Source organism: Chanodichthys erythropterus, chromosome 6 (assembly GCF_024489055.1).
Source record: "Chanodichthys erythropterus isolate Z2021 chromosome 6, ASM2448905v1, whole genome shotgun sequence".
NCBI lineage: Eukaryota > Metazoa > Chordata > Actinopteri > Cypriniformes > Xenocyprididae > Chanodichthys > Chanodichthys erythropterus.
In genome coordinates this window covers 819,591-841,943 of record NC_090226.1, presented here as the reverse complement: position 1 = coordinate 841,943, position 22,353 = coordinate 819,591, and the positions used below count along the sequence as shown (strand labels likewise).

Genomic DNA, 22,353 nt, shown 5'->3' with positions numbered 1-22,353 from the left:
GACCCTAAATGGAATATTCATGGTCCTGACCACAATAGTCTATTTACCTGTAAGGATCCTTTCTCTGCACAGTTGCAGGTGGTTCATCTGTGAGCCTCTGTGGATAGAACTGAGGAGAAGGAGAACGTGTTCTGCTGGCTGATGTTACTGTCAGGTCAGTGTTCTGCTTGGGAGAGGAAAGACCTAAAAGATGTGGCATATGAGATAACGTTCCTTCGTTGTCTGATTTCTGGCCGTCTTCTGGTGTAGGGGTCAGGCGTATGTCTCTCTCCAAATGCTCTGCAGGACATGGTGAAGTACAGAGTCTTCGGGGGCCTTGAGTTAGCTCAGGAGAAGAGGTCTGAACCCTTAACATGGCATCTCGCTGATTGGGTTGGGCGGACCTCTGCAGTTCGGAACCTTTGTTTTTAGGAAGCAGTTGCTCTGACATGGGAACCTGGAGATGATGTGAGGAGAGAGTTGCTGGCTGCCTGGTGTCAGATCTGGATCTCTGGTTAAAGGCGAGAGGCGCAGCAACACTTTCCAGAATTTTCGGTAGAGGCTCTTGAGGCTCAGAGATGTTGAGTGGACTGTGCTCCCTTTCGGATACTCTGAAATAGAAATTACAATAAAACACAGATTAACAGTAAGTACATTTTCAGATCACTGAAATTATAGACCCTTGTCTCTGAACACCAAGCCTAACCTGGTGATACGGGCCTCTTGTTGGTCCTTGGCTTCATGCTGAGATACCACAGGAGATTGTCTGGGTGGCAGAGGGATTTTCTGAAAGGAATGTGGATCCGTTAACACAGATGCCAAAGATTCTTCTACCTGAAGGACAGACATGTCCTTCTTAAAGATCATGTTACCCATCTTGATACCATACTGAATTATAAAGCTTATGAAGGTGATGTCTGGGGACCAAAAACTGTATCAATATCATGGAAAACCAAATAATCTTCTTCATACCTGTCCGTAGAAGTCAGCAGAAGGGGAGGAACGGGATCTTTCATGAACACACACTGTGCTGTTGGATTCCTCCAAGCCGGACTCTAGGATGTTTTCAGCTGAACGGTATCTGCCTGTGGTTCTCCTTTCCATTGGCTTTTTCTGCAGGTTCCATGTAGCCTCATATTCAGCAAATGTACCAAGCCGTTGTTGCTCCTCTGTATTAAGGTCGGAATGGCTTGATTTACTTAGTTTTAAGGGAGCTTGATGGATGCTTTCACAGTCTCCAGTTAATCTAGTCTTTCTCTCATTGTGATCTTCATTGGGACTGAGCAGGGACTGCTTGGGAATGGGCTTTTGGAGAACTGGTTTGCAGGATTCTTCAAAGAAATTACACCGGTCCATAAAGGACCCAGCTGCTTTATCCTCAACTCCTACTTCATTGATCTTGTCCGGTTCAGAGAAGGAATGTATCTTTTTATCCATGGGAAACCGTTTACGACCCCCAATGCGGGTGATCTGCCCATGAACAGGCCCAGGTCTTTTGTGAAGTTGACCCAATGCAGCTTCGTTCCCAGGAAGCTCCAGGTCCCTCCTCATAAATGACGTGGCCTTCAGAACTTTGGCTTGGGCTTCCTTTAGATGATCCTTGTAAGTGTTGGTGAAGGAACCATCAGAAGACGATGTGGAGGTCTCATTGGACTTCCAGATGTCAGAGTCCTCTTCAATTTCATTTGAGCAGGTCAAGGTAGCTGCACTTCTGCTTTTCTGAAGCTGAGCCCTCTTCTGTTGGATCTCGTTGCGTAGAGTTGTGGCGTAGCGGTCGCTCCGTCTTCCTTGTTTACCACCGATGGCATCAGTTGATTCTTGACCACCTTCTTTGGTTGTTACGATCATATTTTCTGCCAACTTCTTGCTCTCCTGGGCTAAAGAGTGCAACATGGGGGTCTTGTGTGGACAGATCTTGTGATCCTGCTTGCTGATCCATGGATTGTCCTGGTGGTGAGTGGACATAGGGTTCTTCTGCTCCATCTGGTTTTTTGGTATGTGCCTGGAAGGCTCTTTCTTCTTTTGAATCTCTCTTTCCCCAGAGCCAGACTTTGAAATCAGATAATTTGGTAAAGAGGACGTAGCTTGAGATGGAGGAATGACGGCCTGTTTACTGTAACCATTGGAGCTCTTGTCCTCAGGTAGATTGAGTTGGGGATACTTTGTCTTCACAACCTTTTGAGAACCAACAAAGCTTTTGTCTGTGGCACCTTGGGTGGTTCCCATTTCAGACTTTCGTTCATCTCCTATCCAACCCTGCGTAGAGGATTCCAGGGATGGCTGCTGGGCAGTGATGCAGTAGTAACGGAAATGAGCCTGGCCCTCATAGTTGTGGTCAAAGGCCATGCTGGTTCTGGCTTGGTTTCGACTGCCAGCATTAGTGGGCAAATCTTGAAGGCTTCGGTAGTAGCTCCCAACGCTCTGGGTCTTTGGTGAACCTGTAGCGTTAGGGTACACAGAAAAGGGACTATCATCGCTGTGCTGTTTCTGATGCTGAAGCTCGTAACTAAATGGGTTCTGCCCTTGTCTTACATCAGTGCTTGACAGGGAAAAGAGTTTGGTAGGGTTTAGCTGGTTTGTGTAGTCTTCAACCGAAAGATACGGCTGAAGAAAGTCCTTCTTCGGAGGTGGGTTGTAGCTGTGTCCTCGTTCACCATCCAACTGTCGGTCCACAGCTCTGCAGTGAGGTTTCTGTTGTGGATATACAGATCCCGCCAAGCTCTTCTCATGAACCCTGGTGGCAGTGAAACTATCACTACGCAAGGGAGGAGGAGGAGCTGAAGGAACTTGAGTTGTGGACATCTTGCTCTCTGGAATATGCCACACAGGTCTGTGGTTGGATTTTCCAGTGGAGGAGAACTTGGAGCTAGCTTGCTCCTCCACACTGGGACTCACTCGCCCCCCATTGCCCATGGGGATCTGCAGGTATCTATGGCAGTCATTGGGAACTCCTAGATCGTTGGTAACACCTCTGTAAAACATCCCTTCTGTGGGAGCGACACTCCGAGGTGCAATGTGGTCGGTTGTGCCTGATAAAAACACTGGATGATCTTCTCCACCATTGGGTTTGCTTGATATTGGTTGCTCTTTTGAGAAAGCATGAGATGAAGGCTCTACACTTTCCATATTTCCCACTGAGCTGAACTGGCAGGACACTTGTCGCAGATTGGTCTGTCCCCAACAGCTGGTGAAGTCCTTTGTGGGTGACCTGGTAAAACGCAAAGAAAATAAATGATGTTGATTGAGATCTTAATTTATACTCATTGCATACAAACCATCAGAATCTCACCCTGCATCATATTTTGTCTGCCAAGTGGGTTCAGGTACAGGGCTGGGTTCAGATTTAGGGCCGTCTGTGTTAGGATTATCTGTGGATTTAGCAGAGTGCCACGAATGGGGTCTACATGATGATTCATTCCTCCTGAAATAAAAACACAAAGGCATGCTTAACTACTAAATCAACAACAGATTCCAATTAGATTACTGTTAAATTTTCAGAAGGACTACTTTAAACATGCTTTCTAGAAATTGTAACAGTGTTTTGAATTTCTGCTCTAAAGGCCCGTTCACACCAAGAACGATAACTATAATAACTATATCAGCGTCCAAACCAGCTCTTTAAAGCAGGATGGATTCTGATTGGCTGCCATTAGCCGTGTTTCCAACGCAGAAACTTCCCCCAGAAACTAGGGACTTTGGGGTGGTACTTGGTGTGTTTCGACCACAGGGACCAGGGTCTTAATGAAGTTCCTGGGTAAAGATTTCCCCCTCAGAAAGTCCCTGCTCACGAGGTAGTACTTTTTCAAAGTTCAGGAACATTCGGGGGTTGGACTTGGGCACTGAACATGCTGATTGGCTGAGTTCATGCAGCATTTTATTTCATCCACCAAGTCTGTTGCGGTGCATGCAGTACGAGTTGTTGCTATTCAAATCAACAATGGAGTTTAAAAAATACGCCCAATGGATCGATGACGAGGTTCAGGCTTTATTAAGCTTATACGTTTTTGCGCAGTCCTACATCACTGGAATAATTTGCCTAATCTTCACAATACTGTAGACCGCAATGGAAATGCAGACAGCAACATGTCAGGGGAAAAAAGTTCCTGGAACAAATTTAGGGTAAACGTGGGGTAAAAGTTTTTATGGTTCATCAGCTGGAAAAAAATCGTTCTGAATTTGATTCCACCGATATCGTTAATTCTGATATTCATTTATATTTAGAATGATTTTTAGAACTTTATCTTCACTGTTATTGTTATAGTTATCATTCTTGGTGTGAATGGGCCTTAAGAGATCTACTTTAGGAACTGTGAATAACAACATTTATTCCTTTTGCAGAATATAACTTCATGACAACATATTTAGCTACACAAAACATACCCTTTGAAGCGATTTTTCCTGAAATGCATGTGAGGTGGAAAAGAAGGGGATAAAAGACAAATTGTGTAAGAAACAAAAGCAGAATATTTGTTCATTTTTGACAAATGTTCATCAGCACTCGTCAACAAGACAGCAGGAAACACTGAAGACGCTCACAGGTTCTAAAGAAGCCAGTGAAATTGACAGCACGATAATAGGCTTAAGCATATAATCCCCGTCTTGCACGTGAGCAGCACAGCTACAGCTAAGACGCCACATGGCAAAGGATGTGATACTCGGGTCTGGCAGGGGCAGACGGGCTGATGGGTGATAACTACAGGGCTGAGGATCATAAGACAGAGGCCAACAGCTCCACAATACCTCATAGAACTTCTCAAAATCTTCGTGAGAAAGTTCCTTGCCACGTGCACTTCACTTTCTGCAGGCATTGTTTGCGTTACAATATCCACCATTTTAAACTTCCTGTGCAACAAGGTAGAAAAAACACAATATATAATGTAGAGCATCTAAAGCATAAAACATGAATTGCCCATTGTTGTAAAAAAAAACATGATTAGTCATCACAAAGTGTAAATGTCATACACTATTTTTGTTCTTTTGCCATATTACATATTGTATTGAATGTGTACCATCATCACTCCTACTCACTCCACACTTTGCATTCATTTACAGTCCACTTAGGTTAACCGGGGTAAAGCCATGTTTCCGGATGGACGGTGTCACCATATGCCGACCAAACAACAGAGCAGCAACTGCATGCGATAAATGGGAGCTTAGCCTTTCAATCTGTCACAAAGGAAGATGAGGAGCTACACATTCTTCTCAATCTGTTGTTTGTCTGAGAGGCCAATTCATCACGTCAGTTCACTGCCATTCAGAATAATGACCGATATGCAAGATCAACACTTATTTGGTGTTTTAAAGTTCATTATTTGTCCTAAATTCAGTCTGGCATTATGTTCTTGTTACAGAAATATAATCTAACCAAATCAAACTGAGCTGACAAAGATGAGAATGTCTCTATCAGGTCAAGTAAAAACACATCATCTAAACTTGAGCCTTTTGGGTGCAAATGCAAATGGCCAAAAATGAAATTGTCAAGGAGACAGAAAAAGCTGCAAGAATATCCAGTTGAGCTGAGAAAAACATCTCAGACAGAGAGAAAAAACAAAGTCGGCAAAACTGTTTGCCTACAATCGAAATGCGTGCGTCTTATCGAATTCACAGTTCATGGAAATTTGGAACCGGTTCTCAATTCCTAACCCTGGTTTTTACTCATCGTCCCTACCCACTATACCTGAGATCCAGTTTCGATTCGTTGACCTTCTCGACGTTATCATGACGTTAGAAAACAGTGCATCATCATGACGTGATCGGATCTCAGATGTCATATTGCTTTAGCAAAGCAGCATGTAATGAGATAATAAGAATTATCTCAAGATCTATGGTGATCTATGCATCGTTTTATGTTGTGTTTGGGCTCGTTTGAATCAGGAATACATGCTCAAAATAAATATACACCGATCAGGCATAACATTATGACCACCTTCGTTATATTGTGTTGGTCCCCCTTTTGCGGCCAAAACAGCCCTGACCCGTCAAAGCATAGACTCCACTAGACCCCTGAAGGTGTGCTGTGGTATCTGCACCAAGATGTTAGCAGCAGCCACCAGGGAATACATGTTCTGCATGGTCTGCAACAATGCTTAGGTAGGTGGTACGTGTCAAAGTAACATCCGCATGGATGGCAGGACCCAGCAGAACATTGCCCAAAGCATCACACTGCCTCCACCAGCTTGCGTTCCCCCATCCATGTGATGTAAAAGAAAACGTGATTTATCAGACCAGGCCACCTTCTTGCATTGCTCCGTGGTCCAGTTCTGATGCTCACATGTCCACTGTTGGCTCTTTTGGCGGTGGACAGGGGTCAGCATGGGCACCCTGACTGGTCTGCAGCTATGCAGCTCCATACGCAACAAACTGTGATGCACTGTGTATTCTGACACCTTTGTATCAGAACCAGCATTAACTTCTTGAGCAACTGAAGCTATAGTAGCTCGTCTGTTGGACCGGACCACTAGATGAAGAGATAATCAGTTTTATTCACTTCACCTGTCAGTGGTCATAATGTTATTCCTGATCGGTGTATGTGGTCGACTATGTTTACGTGAAGATACAAACCAAAACGCGGCCCAAAAGCCACATGTTCCTATTTACATGTATTGTTTGGTCTCTATCTAAAACAATTATGCTTGTTCTATTCTGCGAGTTGAGACCTTTTCATGTACGTGTTGACAGAATTTTTATTTAACAGACCACATTTTCAAGTAAAGGCACATTTTTACTATTCAATTTAGTTATATTTTCAGCTCATATTTTTTACCTTTATCTCTTTCAGCCAAAAATGTATATTGCTGTTTTTAGCTGTCGAAATTTGCATCCCTGATTTTATCTCATGTATTGTAAAATGATGTACTTTTGTTTGAGGTACTGAGATTGAGGTCCAATCACTCGCCACTGCTCGCATTTAGTCTAGAACTACAACAACCTTCATGATTTCTCTCAAAATGGGGACAGGAGATGTGTCAGTTTATAAATGGGAAAACAACTTTACTTCTCTGAAAAAGTAACTCAGATATTTTGTTTAAAAGTAACGCGTTACTTGTAATTACTTGTAATACGTTACTTGCAACGTGTTACTTGTAATTACTTGTAATGCGTTACTTGTAATTTCTTGTAATGCGTTATGTGCAACGTGTTACTTGTAATTACTTGTAATGCGTTACTTGCGATTACTTGTAATGCGTTACTTGTAATGCGTTACGTGCAATGTTTTACTTGTAATTACTTGTAATGCGTTACTTGTAATTTCTTGTAATGCGTTACTTGCAACGTGTTACTTGTTATTACTTGTAATGCGTTACTTGCGATTACTTGTAATGCGTTACGTGCAATGTTTTACTTGTAATTACTTGTAATGCGTTACTTGTAATTTCTTGTAATGCGTTACTTGCAACGTGTTACTTGTTATTACTTGTAATGCGTTACTTGCGATTACTTGTAATGCGTTACTTGTAATGCGTTATGTGCAATGTGTTACTTGTAATTACTTGCAGTGCATTAAGGCTGGTGCACACTAGGGCTGCACGATTAATCGCATGAGATTGTCATGCGTGTCTCGTCAGTAAAGCCGGTTCCCTGATTACCGCTAAATCGCCATCACCTGTTTTTAAACGGAGCGCCTTTTAATAGACGGAGCCGTAGTTCACGGACAAGCCACGCAATATCGCGTTCATTATCGAAGGCGATTCATCTGCGATATGAACGCGATATTGCGTGGCTTTTCAGTGATCTACGGCTCTGTCTATTAAATGCCGCTTCATTTGAAAGCAGGTGATGGTGATTTAGCGGTAATCAGGGAACCGGCTTTACTGACGAAATGCGCGTGAGAATAGCATGCGATTAATCGTGCAGCCCTAGTGCACACTGTGCAATTTTGGCCACAATTTGATCATTTGAGACAAATTTTGAGAATCCTAAAAGATTCCTATAATCCTATGCAAAATCTTTAGTCTTTGATCGCTAGTTTGACAAGTTCACTGACAGCCGATTAATGACCGCTGCAATCAAATTTGACCTCAGACGAAATTCTGGCAGTGCCAGATTTGGCACACAGTCCTGCAGTGTGACTTCTACGACAAACATCAAATTGTCTTCGTTTTTCAAGATAAGACGTGATCAAAATGAACACTAGAGATTTTTTTGTTAGCCACCATTTCAGTGCCGTGTGTAATGCGGCTCACAGTCACCGAATGTGTGTGGGTTGATGATGTAAAACTCTGGACAAGTTTTCAAGCGCACACCCATTTTTAACGCGTCTTGACTGTCGTACAGTCTGACATATAGGACAGCTGAGATCCTACAGTGTGACATGAGGATCATGTTCGTACAGTCTAAGAAGTAACAATCGTAAAGGACTACTATAAATCCCACAGTGTGCACCCACCTTTACTTGTAATTACCCTCAACACTGAGTAAAAGTGATCTTGCTGAAAAACAATCATGCATTTTAAATCTTAACTCGCTTTAAAAGACATGCAGTATTATTTTTGTAGAGCAAAATAAAGAGATAAATGCATTACCACAAACACTACGACTAATTAAATGCTGACGAATATAATCAAACGTAACTTACCCAGTTTCTTGACCTGATTTAAACCAGAAAAAGCATTAAAAAAGTTGTTTTATTCAACGTTAGGAGCTTCTTTACTGCATTGACTTTGCTTGGCTGCATATTTTCCCAGGCAGTTGCATTCCTCCGATGCTTTTAAAGATGTGTGGACACAAAGGAACCTCTAGGAGTCAGGAATCTTAAGGCATGTGTGGAAAGACCTCCACTGCGTCCACAACTAATGTAGGTTAAGCGTCTGGCCTTTAACCCATATATGCTGAAAACACCGTGTATGATGCAATCACACAGCCTGAAACAACACAAACAGCGAGTGTGTGTCCCAGTCAATCGCAGATTTCCTTGAGGGATTACAGACGCTCGAGACAGGGGAGGGCTAGGAGAAGTATTGCAGTAACATGCTCCGAAATCTGCTTATCTGATTGGCTGAAGGTCTATCAAATATCATGGGCATATGAAAGCAGGACTCAGGACAAATAAAATAGATAAACAGTATTAATTAAATAAATATATTTTAACAATAATTAATATAGGCTAAATAAAACTTGTAAATACAGTATTTTACCATATTAAGAACTAGCCCTCTGTCCAAATGATGAATTATGTCACCACATTCAGAGGTGCAAAATAACAATATATTTTTTTGTATTAATTATTGAAGAATAACTTAAATAAAACCAATGCTAATAATTACTTAAATGGGTTAAGAAAGAGCCAGGATATGCTGATTTTGTTGCTATTGTTTTTTATTTTAATTTGGATTTCGCTTTTTTCCCATTTAAATTTTTTTGTACTTCATTTTAATGGTTAAATTCAATTTTAGTAATGAAAAAGCATTTAGACATGCTTCTTCAATTTCTTCAAGTTAAACCAAACGTTTATTTTGACAGGTTGCAGTGAAAACCGTTGAGTTTCTGTATGTTTATGACATGATGATAGTTTTTCTCAAATGAAATGGCTATGCTGCTGTTATACCCATAGCAGATCTATACAGGTGGAGCTGGGGAAGGTGGAGGGTTTCTGAAAGCGCGCCACAACTGCACCGAGTGTTTGAAGGTTGAGCAGCGAGCTCATTGGCTACTGATAAAGCAGGAACCAATCAGCTGTGCCCTATAGAGAATGATGTGATTGCAAGCAGGATGAGTTAAGGACCAGTCAGAAATGGCTTTAACAGCTGGCTGAATTCTCCGTTAGCTGAGTCACCGTTCAGAACACAGTGATGATCCTGGACTGAAGCCTGAATAGAGGCAGACAGACACACAACAATAGAAAGCGCCGTGATGATCAGCAGCAGGATTACGACTCATACAGACAGCCAGCGAGAGAGCAAACGTTTCAATGCACACACTATAGTCATTTTAACCGTAGTAGACAGTAAAAATGAAAGTTTAAAAAATGGTCATTTCTATTAAAATGTAGTTTTTTGAACTGTCATAGTGAACAAAATGTAAGTGAACATTTTTGATGGTTTTTCATTTTTGGAATTTTCACTACTCGCAATATTTATACTGCAAAACTGCACAGAATAATGAACAAGTACGCAAATTGCAACACATCTTAGAGTTATTATTTATGTACATTAGTGTTTTCTGTTTCATCTTGTGTTGTTAAATGCATGTTTACTGCACTATTTTAGTGTCATGTGATATCATGATGGTGTTGTTTGTGTGTTTATGACACTATATTTACTTCAGCTTGTGGAAAAGACACTTTTTATCACATCATTTTTATGCATCTTTCTGTTTTTAAGGTGGTTGTCAATTATTCACACAAATTTGAATAATTTAGTATATTAACACTATTTCATTTAAGGAATATATACATTTTTACTGTAAATTTAAGTTCAAACTGTAAAGGCATCAGTTTTTTGCTGTAAATTTCAAAGATTTTTTTTACAGTATATTTTTAATCTGCAGCAGGTTTTGGCTAATAAATATACTCCTACAAAAAAAAAAGCTTAACACATAAAAAAAGAAGATATTAATTAGATTATTTCATATTTAATTCTTCCCAAATGATCCAGGCTGCTCTCCACAATCATTTTACAGCTCGATATTCTTACTGTATGTCAACTATTGTTTCTATTTTAATTTATCTTCCCTAAAGCATTTTAGGAGAACTATCTGAGACAAAAGTGAACATAAAATAAAACCTAACCGAGAACTTCATCTTCAGTCAAGAGGCGTTTGAGATCAGTTTCTCTCACGGCCGCGTCTCAAATCCCTGAGCTTCAGCGGCCCTCGTCAAACCCCTAATAATGTAACAGGTGTCACGGCAACCGAGGACAGTCCGAGACGACGTGACGCGAGACAACATGACGCGAGACAGACTAGGATTATTAGAGTTCACTAAAGCTAAAACCATAACTTAAATTTTTTTTAAAAAACTGTTACTGGAAATTAAGTACATGTAAACTGAAATAAATTAAAATATTTAAAAAATTATACTTATTTTATCTCAAGGCAACATCTGTTATTTAGTTTATGTAATAAAATAACTAAAACTGAAATAAAAATGAATTATAAAAACTAAATAAACATATTTAAAATCCACAAAAAATAATTAAAATGACAAAAACAATAGCAAAAAAAATTCTGTTACTTGTAATAAATGTTTTATAATTTTCATTTAGTTTAACTTTATGTAATAAAATAACTAAAACTGAAATAAAAAATATATAAACTAAATAGACATTAAAAAAAAAAATCACACTAAAAAATAAAAATCACAACAAAACTACTAAAACTTCAACTAAAATTAAAGTGAAAACTGGAAACAAAAAAAAATTATAAAAACTATAAAAATATCTCTATTAAACTAAAATAACACTGGTCTAGTGCTTCTAATGTCATTCTGACATCAAGCTTTCTGTCATATTGTTAAACTTACAGTTAAATAAAAATTCAACTGTAATTATGATGTATTTAAGAACACACTGTACCTTCATGTGTACATAAAATAATTATTATATAATTTGTGGCCATCACTACATTAATTTATCAACAAATCAATATCTGGATATCAAATGTAACATACATACAAATGTAAACTATGTAAAACGTCACAGGACACGCATCACTACACACAGTGTGAAAGAGCAGATACCTGTTGATCTGAATCTCGCAGTGTTTCCATCTCCATATAGTGGAACGTGCCGCACGCTGATCAGAGTTCAGCCTCGTCTGTGCGCTTACTATGAGCCCAGAGACCACAACAATGAGCTCACGGCCAGCAGCCAATCACAGCGCACCAACAAACTCACCTAGGTAATGGAATTATCCATTTCTCTAACCAGAGGGGGGATTAGAGTGAAAAAACACAGACATCATGACGACTGAAACATGAATTTGGCCTGGAATGACGGCAGCGGTGTCATGTGTAGCACATCTCTAGAAATAAAGTGTGTAAATAAAAAATAAATCAAACATAATTTGATCTGGTTGCATGTAATTGTGTATTTGTTGTCTTCCTCCTGGTAAATCTGTGCTGAGAGTAATTGGATTCAGGGTTCAGGCTCTGAGCTGGACGTGACTCTGAAACCGTAGTGTTAATCAAACTCATTCGATTTTATATTTTATAAAATGATTAATGACTTTTGAAGTAAGTTCAAATTTAGCCTGAAACAAATCCAATAAAAAGAAATAAAGCCAGAATAAAAATTGTGCATAGTCTTTAGTTCAAAAACTAAAGGAAATTTGGGAATTTTGCCTCAAAAAGATTTGGATAATTAAGTCACACATTTAAAAAAAATGCTCGAATTTCATTGCAATAGATGCAACGTATCAGCACTTTGGTTAGCATCAGCTGTTTTTAAATGTGCTTTATAAATAAAGATTGATTCATTTATTCTATAGAAAGATACACAAACACTTTACACACAAAACCTTTTGTGAGATGTTTTGTTTGTTGAAAATTAAGACGAAAAGTTAATTAACTAAGCTAAAACCACAAACACAAAAAACATTTTCATACTTAAAATAAACATCTGAAATAAAAAAAAAAAATGATTTTATTGTATTTTATTTCAGCTCATTTAGTAAATAAAATAACACTAAAACTGAAAAAATATATATTACAAATTATATAGACATTGACAAAACTAATAGAAACAACAAAAACAATAAAACTTTTTTTAAATTTTTTTTTTAAAAACTGCTAAAACTAACAAATTAAGACGGAAAATATACAAATATAAAATATATTAAAAATAATATTATTATTATAGATCTGAGTAGAACATGTCCATAGCTGAACTATTTGTGCACTGATAAAATAAACAAGGGCTGCATCCAAAATCACAAACTTCCTTGCTATATAGTAGGCGAAAAACAGCATGTGACAAAAGAAGTGTGTCTGAATCCACAGTACTCATGAAAGAGTCGGCACAAAGTACTTACTACTTCCAGCGAGATCGCTTTACTATCCCATGAGGCCATGAGTGAGGATTTGTCAGTGAATGATGCTGGTAGGTCACATGCTGATGACACCTACTCAAGAAAGTATGTGAATTGGGACGCAGCCATGATCAGATGCAATGATTTTCAGACATTTTAAGCACCACTGGATGGCGCCGTAGGGCCTTAAATGCTCTGATGGGGCGACAAAGGGAATGTAACACTGTACACACATACTGTGTACGGTATGCAATGAAAAACTGAGCAAATGAAGTTGCTCCGTAACATTAGAAACAACATAACCTATATAACATAATACATATAAACTCCCAGAAGGCCTCTGATGACGGCAGCCCACTAGAGTCCGGGAGAAACACAGACCCAAAGGCCCCAGACCCGCCTATAAAGCCCAGCAGAGGCGTGACGACAGACAATGGCTGGCCCTCGGGCCTCCTGTGTGTGACGGCGTGCAGCAGCACACAATAATGACGCCCCTTTTGTTCCGCACTGTCAAATAATGGTGTCACCTACTCACAAACGTCATGGTGATTTCTGCCGTAACGCCTGGAATAAACACAGGCTGGAGCTTCAAACTTGATCAGAATGGAGATAGAAAGCTTTCTGCACCAGCTCTTTTCTCTGATACTGTGCTTTAGTTTCAACCAGACACGACATACAAAAACAATACAACAAACTATGCATGACAAAGAGAAATCAACATGGATATTTTCCAGGGCGTTGCTATAGAGTTGCTGGGATGCTCTGGCTGGTTGCTAGGGTGTTTCTATGCATTTGATAGGATGCTAGAATGCTATAGATGTGATTGCCAGTGTGTTGCTATGCAGTTGTCAGGATGTTCTGTTTAGTTGGCAGTGTGTTGCTTTGCAGTTGCTAGAATGCTCTGGTGGTTACCAGGGTGTTGCTAAGCATTTTTAGGATGCTTTGGTGGTTGCCAGGATGTTGCTAAGCATTTTTATGATGGTCTGGTGGTTGTCAGGGTGTTGCTATGCATTTACAAGGATGCTCTGGGTAGTTGCTAGTGTGTTGCTTTGCAGTTGCTAGAATGCTCTGGATGGTTGCCAAGGTGTAGCTATACAATTGCTAGAGTGTTCTTAGTTGTTGCTATGCATTTACTAGGATGCTCTGGGTAGTTGCTAGGGTGTTGCTATGCATTTGCTAAGATGTTCTGGGTTGTTGCCAAGGTATTGCTATACAGTTGCTAGGATGCTCTGTGTGGTTTTTCTGAGTGTTGCTATGCATTTGCTAGGATGCTCTGGGTGGTTACCAGGGTGTTGCTATGAATTTGCTAGGATGCTAGAATGCTGTGTGTTTGTAAGGGTGTAGCTATACAATTGCTAGAGTATTCTTAGTTGTTGCCAGGGTGTTGCTATGCATTTGCTATGATGATCTGTGTGGTTGCCAGGGTGTAGCTATGCATTAGCTAGGATGCTCTGGTGGTTGCCAAGGTGTTGCTATGCAGTTGCTAGAATGCTCTGTGTGGTTGCCAGGATGTTGCTATGCAGTTGCTAGAATGCTGTGGGTGGTTGCCAGGGTGTTGCTATGCATTTACAAGGATGCTCTGGGTGGTTGCTAGGGTGTTGCTTTGAAGTTGCTACAATGCTCTGGGTGGTTGCCAAGGTGCTATACAATTAGAGTGTTCTAAGTTGATGTTATGCATTTTTAGGATGGTCTGGTGGTTGCCAGGCTGTTGCTATGCATTTACTAGGATGCTCTGGGTAGTTGCTAGGGTGTTACTATGCATTTGCTAAGATGGTCTGGGTGGTTGCCAAGGTGTTGCTATACAGTTGCTAGGATGCTCTGTGTGGTTGCCTGGGTGTTACTATGCATATGCTAGAATGCTCTGTGTGGTTGCCAGGGTGTTGTTATGTATTTGCTAGTATGCTAGAATGCTCTGTGTGGTTGCCAGGGTGTTGTTATGTATTTGCTAGTATGCTAGAATGCTCTGTGTGGTTTTCAGGGTATAGCTATTCATTTGCTAGACTGTTCTTAGTTGTTGCCAGGGTGTTGCTATGCATTTGCTATGATGATCTGTGTGGTTGCCAGGGTGTAGCTATGCATTTGCTAGGATGCTCTGGTGGTTGCCAGGGTGTTGTTATGCATTTGCTAAGATGTTCTGGGAGGTTGCCTGGGTGTTGCTATGCATTTGGCGGGATGCTCTGGTGGTTGCTAAGGTGTTGCTATGCATCTGTTAGGATGCTCTGGTGGTTTCCAGGATGTTGCTATGCAGTTGCTAGAATGCTCTGGGTGGTTGCCAGGGTGTAGCTATACAATTGCTAGAGTGTTCTTAGTTGTTGCAAGGGTGTTGCTATGCAGTTGCTAGGATATTATGGGTGGTTTCATCCTGTCTGAAGCACAAAAAGCCCACCCTTAAAGGAACACTCCACTTTTTTTGAAAATAGGCTCATTTTCCAACTCCCCTAGAGTTAAACAGTTGAGTTTTACCGTTTTCGAATCCATTCAGCCGATCTCCGGTTCTGGCGGTACCACTTTTAGCATAGCTTAGCATAGTTCATTGAATCTGATTAGACTGTTAGCATCGCGCTTAAAAATGACCAAAGAGTTTTGATATTTTTCCTATTTAAAACTTGACTCTTCTATAGTTAAATCGTGTACTAAAACTGACAGAAAATGAAAAGTTGCGATTTTCTAGGCTGATATGGCTAGGAACTATACTATCATTCAGGCGTAATGCTAAAAGTGGTATCGCCAGAACCGGAGATCGGCTGAATGGATTCGAAAACGGTAAAACTCAACTGTTTAACTCTAGGGGAGATGGAAAATGAGCCTATTTTCAAAAAAAGCCTCTGCGATAATCTGATCTGAACTGGCAAACTGATTATTAGAGTAATATACGGGCTGAATTCTTGGCTGAAAACTTGTTTACACCAGGTTAAGTAATAAACTCAGGACTACATTTTGTCCTTGAAGAGGATAAAAATGTAACTACCATATTAATCAAACTATTTGCTGACTACAGCACTCAGGTCAGATAGGAACATGTTGCAAAATATCTGAAAGATTGTGTGATCTTCACAGTGAGAGTTTAATTTCCAGACAGCAAACACCTTCCCTCAGACGCTGAGGAGAAACTCAACACCGCGCGGCCCAGCCCAACACTGTGGCTCAGCAACAATCCACTCCATGTAAACACAGAGCACATATTGTGGTTTGGCAACAGTATCAAGCGTAAACACGTCAACATAAGTATGAAATCTCAGAGCTTCAGTTCAGATCCAGATTTAATATTACTATTTTTTACCTATTTTTTAATGCATGTCACTTATCTTATTATGAACAATTCATCTGTGCATTAATATTGTTTTAAACACATTATTGACCTTGTAATCTTTGAGCAAAATGCAACACGTACTTTTCACAATACAAATCAACACTGACTTTGCATTTTATGTCAACATGAAAGTAGGGATGCTCGATATCGGCCACAATATCAGTATCAGCTGATATATGTTCATTTTTAATGTTATCATTATTGGCCCAATAAGAAAATTTGGCCGATATATTAAAGCTGATAAATAATGGATTATTTCCTTCAGCTGCGACACTTCAGATGTGCACTGTTCACCATGGTTTTGAATTGATTGAAATATGATTGAAGATCACTTCAAAAAGAAAATTTAGTTAAGTACAACATACAGCGCAAGTCTGTCATATAGAGTTAACAGACTTTTTTCTCGCAATTGCAAATTTCTCTCTCACAATTCTGACTCTTTTTTCACAATTGCGAGTTAAAATCTCACAATTCTGACTTTCTTGCAATTGCAAATTTTTTTCCTCTCAATTCTGACTTTATTCTCACAATTGCAAGTTCTTACAATTCTGACTTTTTTTGGCAATTGCGAGTTTTTAATCGCACAACTCTGACTTTATCAGACGCAATTGAAAGTTTAAATCTCAAAAGTTGCAATTACCTTTTTTATTTTTTTTATGTAGTGGCGGAAACAAGCTTATGTAAGGAACAGCATAAGCATAACAAGGTGGGGGGAAAAACACCCAAAAAGTCTTCAAAAAGAAAACTTGGGAAAATTATTGGATGGTTTCTGAAAATCGAAATCGCACAGTACTCATACTCATTCTGCCATATATTTATATATATTCTGCCAGTGTCTCTATAGGACAGTTGGTTGGAGGAGAAAAGCAAATGAACCAGCAAATGGGGTCAGTGTTGATTTTACGTGGACTTTTAACGGGGAATCCTACCGTTTTATTCCCAGAGAGAGCATCTTATGTGAGCTTTTAACCAGACAAATGGCCTCCAGTCTGTAACCGCTGAGAAGAACCGAGTTAACGCTGACTATCTCATCACCGATCTGGAGTTGACCCAGAGCTGCTCGACTTCCGTCCTCCACCTAAACAAACAAACACACAAACAAACATCAGCACTGGCAAAAAAAGTCACACAGAAACATCTCCATCTGCTTCAGCGCAGACGTTATTTCACTGCAAGTTTAAAGATGACAGAGAGTCAAACCCCTGATAACAGAAGCAGGGATAAAACCAGCAGCGATGAAGCGGCTCTTTTCCTGCTCATCTCTGACATGTCTAGAGTTATTTATGGAATATCTGATTAAAGCGTCCATGCTGGGATGGATGTGGTTTGTGTGGAGATCTGCAGGAAGTTCTGCTCAGGAATGATACGTGACAGGAAAAATGTAGTCAACATTATTTATTGAGGTTCATTTTAGTGGTTTCATTAAATGTTATAAAAATAATAAATAACATACAAATCATATATATTTTTACCAGATAGATATCACAGTGTTAATATTTTAATAGTTAATAATAATAAAAAATTAAATTCAGCTGATTAGACATGATTTAAAATTTTTTTATTATATTTTATTATTTTAAATTAAACCATTTAAAAGGAATCCATAAATCAGAAAATACAGAATGTGGGATATAATAAAACAGATTTCATAGGGCCATATTTTCGGCATGTTAAAATGTTTATGCGTGACACAGGAGTCAGAAATCACAATAAGACGAGGCCTCGTGTTCAGATCAACATCATGATGAGGACAGGACATGAACAAAGAACGTATCACTCAACCTGCATGACCCTGAAAGTAACATGGGAAACAGTATAAGGTCCTATCAGATCCATCAGCTGACAGTAAAAGGAAACCCGAGTGCAGCAGTTAAATATTCAAGAGCTCGAAACTTTAGATTACAGCTTGTTTCACGTCCCATAAAGTCCAGAGCAGCTGATTTCAGATCAGTTTGTGATCATGATTTGTAAGGGTTCAGATGGTTTCTGTGCTGTATGCAGTATTCCACACTCAGTAGTGCTCACTAACGTGACCTCGTGGTTTTGGTTTGGATAAAGTGCAGGAACGGCACAGGATTCACAAACACTTGATTTTGCTCTTTATAATTCACATTAAAGCAGTGCTGAAGAATTACACAAGAACAAGATTAAAGGAAATTACAGAAAAAAATTTTGGGAATTCTAATTAGATCCAATTTGTTTATTTTCATGCTGCTTAATCCACAGAGACCGAAACTCCAACAACAGACAGAAGAACCGAACAAATGCTGCAATGACACAGATTAAACTACACTCTAAAAATGCTGGGTTAAAAACGACCCATTCGTTGGATTAAAATGACCAATTTGCTGGTTTAAAATGACCCAATCGCTGGGTTAAAACGACCAATTCGCTGGTTTAAAACGACCCAATCGATGGTTTAAATTGACCCAAATGCTGGGTTAAAATGACCCAATTGATGGTTTTAATTGACCCAATTGCTGGGTTAAAACGACCAATTCGCTGGTTTAAAATGACCCAATCGCTAGTTTAAAATGACCCAATCGCTAGTTTAAAAACGACCCAATCGCTGGTTTAAAACAACCCAATCGCTGGTTTAAAAACAACCCAATCACTGGTTTAAAAACGACCCAATCGCTCGTTTAAAAACAACCCAATCGCTGGTTTAAAAACAACCCAATCACTGGTTTAAAACGACCAATTCGCTGGTTTAAAACGACGAATTTGCTGGGTTAAAACGACCCAAAACGACCCAACCGCTGGTTTAAAAATGACCTAATTGCTGGTTTAAAAATGACCCAATCGCTGGTTTAAAAACGACCCAATCGCTGGTTTAAAAACAACCCAATCACTGGTTTAAAACGACCAATTCGCTGGTTTAAAACGACGAATTTGCTGGGTTAAAACGACCCAAAACGACCCAACCGCTGGTTTAAAAATGACCCAATCGCTGGTTTAAAATGACCCAATCGCTGGTTTAAAAACGACCCAATCACTGGTTTAAAAACGACCCAATCGCTGGTTTAAAAACGACCCAATCGCTGGTTTAAAAACGACCCAATCGCTGGTTTAAAAACGACCCAATCGCTGGTTTAAAAACAACCCAATCGCTGGTTTAAAACGACCAATTCGCTGATTTAAAACGACCAATTTGCTGGGTTAAAACGACCCAAAACGACCCAATCACTGGTTTAAAAATGACCCAATCGCTGGTTTAAAAACAACCCAATCGCTGGTTTAAAAACAACCCAATCGCTGGTTTAAAAACAACCCAATCGCTGGTTTAAAAACAACCCAATTGCTGGTTTAAAAACAACCCAATCACTGGTTTAAAAACAACCCAATCACTGGTTTAAAAACAACCCAATCACTGGTTTAAAACAACCAATTCGCTGGTTTAAAACGACCAATTTGCTGGGTTAAAACGACCCAACCGCTGGTTTAAAAACGACCCAATCACTGGTTTAAAAATGATCCAATCGCTGGATTAAAAACGACCCAATCGCTGGTTTAAAAACAACCCAATCGCTGGATTAAAAACAACCCAATCGCTGGTTTAAAAACAACCCAATCACTGGTTTAAAACGACCAATTCGCTGATTTAAAACGACCAATTTGCTGGGTTAAAAAGACCCAAAACGACCCAATCGCTGGTTTAAAAAACGACCCAATCGCTGGTTTAAAAACGACCCAATCGCTGGTTTAAAAACGACCCAATCGCTGGTTTAAAAACGACCCAATCGCTGGTTTAAAAACGACCCAATCGCTGGTTTAAAAACGACCCAATCGCTGGTTTAAAAACAACCCAATCACTGGTTTAAAACGACCAATTCGCTGGTTTAAAAACGACCCAATCGCTGGTTTAAAAACGACCCAATCGCTGGTTTAAAAAAACAACCCAATCGCTGGTTTAAAAACAACCCAATCGCTGGTTTAAAAACAACCCAATCGCTGGTTTAAAAACAACCCAATCGCTGGTTTAAAACGACCAATTCGCTGATTTAAAACGACCAATTTGCTGGGTTAAAACGACCCAAAACGACCCAATCACTGGTTTAAAAATGACCCAATCGCTGGTTTAAAAACAACCCAATCGCTGGTTTAAAAACAACCCAATTGCTGGTTTAAAAACAACCCAATCACTGGTTTAAAACAACCAATTCGCTGGTTTAAAACGACCAATTTGCTGGGTTAAAACGACCCAAAACGACCCAACCGCTGGTTTAAAAATGACCTAATCGCTGGATTAAAAACGACCCAATCGCTGGTTTAAAAACAACCCAATCGCTGGTTTAAAAACAACCCAATCACTGGTTTAAAACGACCAATTCGCTGATTTAAAGCGACCAATTTGCTGGGTTAAAAAGACCCAAAACGACCCAATCGCTGGTTTAAAAACGACCCAATCGCTGGTTTAAAAACGACCCAATCGCTGGTTTAAAAACGACCCAATCGCTGGTTTAAAAACGACCCAATCGCTGGTTTAAAAACGACCCAATCGCTGGTTTAAAAACGACCCAATCGCTGGTTTAAAAACGACCCAATCGCTGGTTTAAAAACGACCCAATCGCTGGTTTAAAAACAACCCAATCGCTGGTTTAAAAACAAACCAATCGCTAGTTTAAAAACAACCCAATCGCTGGTTTAAAACGACCAATTCGCTGGTATAAAACGACCCAAAACGACCCAATCGCTGGTTTAAAACGACCCAATCGCTGGTTTAAAACGACCCAATCGCTGGTTTAAAACGACCCAATCGCTGGTTTAAAACAAGCCAATCACTGGTTTAAAACGACCAATTCGCTGGTTTAAAACGACCCAAAACGACCCAACCGCTGGTTTAAAACGACCCAATCGCTGGTTTAAAACAACCCAATCGCTGGTTTAAAAACAACCCAATCGCTGGATTAAAAACGACCGAATCGCTGGTTTAAAAACAAACCAATCGCTGGTTTAAAAACAACCCAATCACTGGTTTAAAACGACCAATTCGCTGATTTAAAACGACCAATTTGCTGGGTTAAAAAGACCCAAAACGACCCAATCGCTGGTTTAAAAACGACCCAATCGCTGGTTTAAAAACGACCCAATCGCTGGTTTAAAAACGACCCAATCGCTGGTTTAAAAACGACCCAATCGCTGGTTTAAAAACGACCCAATCGCTGGTTTAAAAACAACCCAATCGCTGGTTTAAAAACAACCCAATCGCTAGTTTAAAAACAACCCAATCGCTGGTTTAAAACGACCAATTCGCTGGTATAAAACGACCCAAAACGACCCAACCGCTGGTTTAAAACGACCCAATCGCTGGTTTAAAACGACCCAATCGCTGGTTTAAAATGACCCAATCGCTGGTTTAAAACGACCAATGCGCTTGTTTAAAACGACCCAAAACGACCCAACCGCTGGTTTAAAACGACCCAATCGCTGGTTTAAAACAACCCAATCGCTGGTTTAAAAACAACCCAATCGCTGGATTAAAAACGACCGAATCGCTGGTTTAAAAACAACCCAATCACTGGTTTAAAACGACCAATTCGCTGATTTAAAACGACCAATTTGCTGGGTTAAAAAGACCCAAAACGACCCAATCGCTGGTTTAAAAACGACCCAATCGCTGGTTTAAAAACGACCCAATCGCTGGTTTAAAAACGACCCAATCGCTGGTTTAAAAACGACCCAATCGCTGGTTTAAAAACGACCCAATCGCTGGTTTAAAAACGACCCAATCGCTGGTTTAAAAATGACCCAATCGCTGGTTTAAAAACAACCCAATCGCTGGTTTAAAAACAACCCAATCGCTGGTTTAAAAACAACCCAATCGCTAGTTTAAAAACAACCCAATCGCTGGTTTAAAACGACCAATTCGCTGGTATAAAACGACCCAAAACGACCCAACCGCTGGTTTAAAACGACCCAATCGCTGGTTTAAAACGACCCAATCGCTGGTTTAAAACAAGCCAATCGCTGGTTTAAAACGACTAATTCGCTGGTTTAAAACGACCCAAAACGACCCAACCGCTGGTTTAAAACGACCCAATCGCTGGTTTAAAACAACCCAATCGCTGGTTTAAAAACAACCCAATCGCTGGTTTAAAACG

General features: G+C 39.8%; 1 protein-coding gene across 2 annotated transcripts in view; it reads right to left on the bottom strand.

Moving 5' to 3' along the window:
• Positions 1 to 22,353, bottom strand: part of shroom2b (shroom family member 2b) — a 28,609-nt gene that overhangs the window by 4,652 nt on the left and 1,604 nt on the right. Inside the window, exons 2-7 of one of the 2 annotated variants that reach the window (XM_067387665.1) lie at positions 17,182 to 17,330; positions 4,360 to 4,377; positions 3,269 to 3,400; positions 952 to 3,187; positions 686 to 765; positions 48 to 590 (exon numbers count right to left, since the gene is read on the bottom strand). In XM_067387665.1, the coding sequence (XP_067243766.1) occupies positions 48 to 590; positions 686 to 765; positions 952 to 3,187; positions 3,269 to 3,400; positions 4,360 to 4,377; positions 17,182 to 17,330 (3,158 nt within the window). The remainder of the gene's footprint in view (positions 1 to 47; positions 591 to 685; positions 766 to 951; positions 3,188 to 3,268; positions 3,401 to 4,359; positions 4,378 to 17,181; positions 17,331 to 22,353) is intronic. The other variant, XM_067387666.1, reaches the window with a different exon arrangement.